The 5,721-nt window shown below is 35.2% G+C and overlaps 1 protein-coding gene across 1 annotated transcript in view; it reads left to right on the forward strand.

Annotated features, from left to right (window-relative positions):
• The first annotated feature begins 443 nt into the window (after positions 1–443).
• LOC106869780 (S-crystallin 3) overlaps positions 444–5,721 on the forward strand; it is an 11,534-nt gene continuing 6,256 nt past the window's right edge. The window contains exons 1-3 of the mRNA XM_014915642.2: positions 444–677; positions 4,600–4,695; positions 5,462–5,577. Coding sequence (XP_014771128.1) covers positions 545–677; positions 4,600–4,695; positions 5,462–5,577 — 345 coding nt within the window. The 5' untranslated portion in view covers positions 444–544. The remainder of the gene's footprint in view (positions 678–4,599; positions 4,696–5,461; positions 5,578–5,721) is intronic.

The following is a 5,721-nucleotide window of genomic DNA, read 5'->3' on the forward strand; positions in this document are numbered from 1 at the left end:
GTGTGTGTGTGTGTGTGTGTGTGTGTGTGTGTGTGTGTGTGTGTGTGTGCACATAAAGAAAAAGAGAAAGAAAGAACAAGAGAGGGGTAGGAGAGGTTAGTACAAATGGACAGACAATTTTTTTTAACGTTTTTGCTTGTCATTGTTTTTGTTGTAGTTGTTCTGGGTGGCACCAATTGTTAGAATGTTTCATTAAATTAGGAATTAGCAGTTATTTATTTCTTGTTACACCTGTAATGAGCGGCAGTTGAGTTAGGCATGTGTCTATGTCAGAGAGAATAAGAGACAAGAGAAGGAGTGAGAGTGATCGAGAAAGAAAAAAGCGGGAAATATAGAGAGGGAGGGAGAACTTTAAACAGTTCAAAGAGAGTAAATAGTTGAGGACATTTAATTACTGCGAGTAATTGCAGTTTTTCCTATATAAGAGGAATCTGCAGTTCTAAGCAGCACCACTAACATTCATTTGATCTTAGCTTGTGGCTCTACACGGCTCTCCAGTTAAGTACACCGTTGAATTTACAACATCATCCAACAAACATCAAACATGCCTTCCTACACTCTCCACTACTTCAACCACCGTGGCCGTGCCGAGATCTGCCGTATGCTGTTCGCAGCTGCAGGTGTGCAGTACAATGACCGAAGGATCGAGTCTTCAGAATGGGACAATATGAGAAGCAGTAAGTGCTTATTTGTTTTCTTTCATTCTTCTTCCCCTACTCGGTCATGCCAAAAGCGAGTGTGTGAGCAATCTCTGATCTATTAATTTCAATTGCTCATCTCTCAAATAACATTTTATTAGCTTAAGAAAATAAAGACACATTAGTGCATTATGTCTGGGAACAGACGAGATGGTCATGGCTGGAATAATTTTGAGTATAGATCTGCTCAGTGAAAACTCATCTGCATTTAAGAAACTGTCTTAACTTTTAATTATTTTTATCTTACTACTGGAGAGTTGGAAAGGCTTTGTAGTAGCTTCCGTACTTACTCTACGGTTTTGAATAACACAGAGACGATTCAAGACCAACATGAACAAAAATACATAAATATATGCCCGGAGCGTGTTGGAAATGTCCGTGTCAAATAACGACGGAGTCAAGCTCGATTTAGTCTGACCTGAAGATGAATAAATGAATACATATCTGAAGAATGCCTTAGCAAAGTTGAAATTTTTGTGTAGAAAATTTACTATTTAGTTGTAAACTGATCTATCGTAGGTTTATATTGTAAAGTAGCTGTCTGATATCTCATCGTATATCTGCTTAAATACCACCGTCTCTTTCTTTTTGTAAGTTAGCCCAGGCAGAAGTGAAATGTTCTTGACATTTGCATCCTTTGAGAGAACAAACAATACCACTATCTATGCAATTGGAAAATATTGATGTCCATCTCCTGACATGCATCATGTGCTATAATGTGAGACAGTATCACTTCATTTGGGTTTTAAGTTGCGCAAGTCCAGATTTGCAAATCAAATGCAACCAACTTCTTCATGTCAATCTTCTACAAATTTAAAAATAGTTCAAGTCTTATAAGCATAACCATAAATAAATTAGTCTTCCCTTTAAACAGGGCGATAGTCTGACTCCCGATCGCTTATCGCCATTGAAACCTAAATCAAACTAGCCTTCGTTTATTTCCCTTAGAATTTTAGAAAAGGAAAAGAAAGGCAAAGAAATGAGATTAAATATAAATAGTGGTTCCCTATAACGTGTTGCTTAAAATCAAAAATTAAAGAAAGAATTGGAGCGATGGTTTTGAATGCAAAGTGCATGATGCCTGAATGTCCTTTAATGTTACGCAATATATATATATATATATATATATATATATATATTTATATATATATACATATATATATATATATGTTGTGAACTTCTAGCATGGAAATAATCTCTCTGATCCCACCTAAATTGTATGGAACTGGGGCGGTCATTATTTGGAAAATTGCCGCCATATTCGTCGCTCAAACTCCGTATAAGTTGATCTTGTTTTTGATAAACTATGATTGACTGAATTGACTATAATTTTCTCAGAAGAAGTATATGGTCTGAGCTAGTTGAAAGTTGTTACCATAATATTTATAGTATTGGGAAAAATATGCTACGTGTAGTTTAATTTTTCACTAATAATTTATTTTTTAGGGAAGCGAGGCAGCTGAATGATTCTGGTAAGCGCCAAGATATTTATAGGCTGGGATATCAAATCCGTTGAATATGTCTCATTGTATTTTGATCCCTAGGGTTTCCATAGGTTAGGTTTGACATATATGTACACTTAAATACACAGGTCTGGGGAAGTTGTTTTTTTTTAATACTGGCAAGTGCACATGCGAGCAAGCTTTTCTCTTCCATAGCCCCGATGTTATTCAACATAAAAGCCTGAGTCTTCGAGCTATTACACTAATGCCAGTGTCGTTGCTGCAGGCTTTGCCAGCAGAACTAACACAGTCGGATAGAGCAAGTAATGTAAATATTTTTTCCGATGCTCTTATGTTGCTGCCAATCCAGTGCCTTGAATTGCTGTATTTTTAGCTATCCCAAAAGGACGAAAGGATGACACGGCATAATGTGTATTCAGACTGAAGAGTGTCAGAACAAATAAGACGTAGGATTCTACCCAACAATCTAATGACTCTGCCAATACACCGTTACCATGTATTCTTAGCAAAACACATTAAGACTAACATATTCTCAGCTATGTCTACCAGCTCGCTTTGGGATATTATTTGCATTAAACTCACAGGCCACTAATGTCTATTCAAGGTGTCACAGACACCAAACACCCTAGCTGAGGCATGATCAGATGTTATTTTAACTCCTGTATCTGTTATGGTATGCCTATAAAATACACACCGCTGTAAATTACTATCACAATTATATAACATGCAGCAGAAACTATAATATCCACATTATTTTTTTAAACCTGCATTGATGTCATTAACGGTTTTATCTTCCTCTCAATCTTTGATGAGATTTTTCTGCATTTAATACTTCTTCCTAATCTATTTAGCCCCCCCCCCACTTTTTTTTTTACTTCGATCCCTACATTTAAGGCTTATTTAAGGCTATATTATACACCAAGATACTTAACAAAGACTGCAAAGAAAATAACCGATAAATATACAGCATTCTTATTGCTTATAGCGATAGCTCTATGTCTAGATTGAATATCGTACACCATAGATACAATGAAGATACATAGAAATGATGTCAATTTCGAACAGTTTTAATGGGAACCAGACACATAGCCCTCTCCCTAAACTAATTTACCAGCATTGTTAGGTGCTACATTGATATCGCCCTCGCGTGCTATAAGTGAGTGTCATACATATTGGAGGTGACGTTTCTCGTCGAAATGCTATTTTGCAAATAAATTGTAATGAGCTTCTTTATACTGCATTCTGATAAGTAAAATGATCAAATCGTATTAGAATTCAATCATGAACACCCGCAAATTTTCTTTTGGTTTAGAAATATCCTATTTAAGCATAAAAGAAAAATAATTTTCAGTAATATTAACATATTCTAATACTTATGCGATAAGACTTCAGATAGTTTATTGTGCCAGACTAAATATATTATTCTCATATGTATACAAGGCATAAATGCTTGACAGTAGATAATTTCAGCTGTAAACCTTCTCAGTTCAAACTACCCTCAGAGCGATTTTCTTAAACATTTTGCCGGTTTTATGAATTTAAAAGGGTATAAACTAGATTTTATTTTGAAACCGCTATAAGAAGAGCAGTTGTATTTTGTCAAAGAAAATCACCGTTAAACGAATTTAAGAGTAGTATATTTTGGGGGGGATATTTTCATTTGCCCCCATATAAGCAAGTGAAGCAAATTAAAAGATAAAAGAAAGGAATTTCTCGATGTTTTTTTATTTACAATTTAATCTAAATATATGGAATGTGAAATTAAAAATGAAACCAATTTTGAGGTAACTGCCAACAAGCTGATTCGAAACCATGATGATGATTGTGCTCGATAGAATGAAAATATAAGTAAACAAAAATAGCTGATATTAAAAAAAAAAAAGAATGATTTCAAGCCTTCTAAAATAGTTTTAGTAGCTGTAATCATGAGGAGTTAAATATAACTACACATACGCAAAATAGAGATAAAGATATTGGGCAGCACAAACAGTAAATGAAAGCATTTATCTGCATTATTCCCTTTCTTTATGTTCAGTTTCAAGTCTCACCAGGATGAAATATGAATTTCATCACTATTTAGAGGTCTGGGAAGAAAATTGTAAATACGGTATATCAGAATCATTTCAATTACCTTCACCCTTACACAGATTTATGGCTTTTTGCCAACGTCAATAAGTGGTGAATGCACACACGATTAGGCATCAGAATAATAAGTTGTGATATCTGTTAATATCGCTTTATATAAAAAGAATTCAAAAATACCTTATCTTTCATACATCCATGCTCGATAAAATTCATTACGAATCAAGTACAGGGATCAATGTATTTGTTCTTACACAGTATTCCGTGAGTAACTTTGTACATCGAATATTGTTATGCGATAAATCCTCCTCCTCCTCGTCACTATTATTATTATTATTAATATTGTTTCTTTGCAGAGATGCCTTGCTCAATGATGCCAATGCTGGAACTGGACAATAGGACCCAGATTCCCCAGAGTATGGCTATGGCCAGATATTTGGCCAGGGAATTCGGTAAGTGAAATTATAATTGATTAAATGAGAATACTTGTGCATAAACGTTAGAGTATCGTTTTGCACGCGTGTGTGTGTGTGTTTGTGTGTGCGTGTGTGTGTGTGTATGTATGCGTGCATATATGTATATACTGTTTTTATAGCATTATATATACTTCGACAACCGATTCCGAAAGCGAATTATTCGACTTTCTCTCGAAAGATTTATACATTCTTATGACGCCTAATGAGAAGGTAAAACGCATGAAAAGAAAGGAGTGTCTTCAACATCCTCGATCTGCATCGACCATCCCGTGCGAGTTCTGCCCATGACTCTTTCACCAAAGACTTGGACATGAAAGTCACTTTCGACACAAGCATCAGCCGAGAAGACTGGATGGAAACTGACGAACCCAATGCACGGATACGAGCTGGAGCCGACGATATATTGATGTCTTTCTGTTTGTTCTCCGGGCATTGCTCGATAACTGGTTTCGGTTAATTCAAAGTCCAGTGACTTAGTGCTGCAGCAAAAAAAATAAAATGATAATAATAATAATAATAATAATACGATTGAATAAGTAAGTACCAGATTGAAGAATAATTAAGACTGAAATAATGAAGACGCTCTCTCGGCATGTCGGCAGCCCAACGACAGAAACAAGTTAAAGAAAAGCACAAGATATAAAAAGAAAGACTTGTATAAAATTGTCTTCAATAAAGAATTAAATGATAATATCGTGATTTTCTGAGATATTAAGTTTGTTTTATTAAATAAACTTTCCAGGATTCCATGGCAGAAGCAACATCGAAATGGCCAGAGTCGACTACATTTCAGACTGTTTCTACGATATTTTGGATGACTACTTGAGGATGTACCAAGATGGCAACTGTAGAATGATGGTAATTATTGAAAATTACAACCTATTAATATCCATCTATTCATTCTCCACTTCATCCATCTATCTATTCAACAACAATATCTTACGCCTCGTCTATCTCTCCCACCTCTCTGAGTATGTGTGCATATATATATATATATATATA

This window comes from Octopus bimaculoides, chromosome 5 (genome assembly GCF_001194135.2).
Source record: "Octopus bimaculoides isolate UCB-OBI-ISO-001 chromosome 5, ASM119413v2, whole genome shotgun sequence".
Lineage (NCBI taxonomy): Eukaryota > Metazoa > Mollusca > Cephalopoda > Octopoda > Octopodidae > Octopus > Octopus bimaculoides.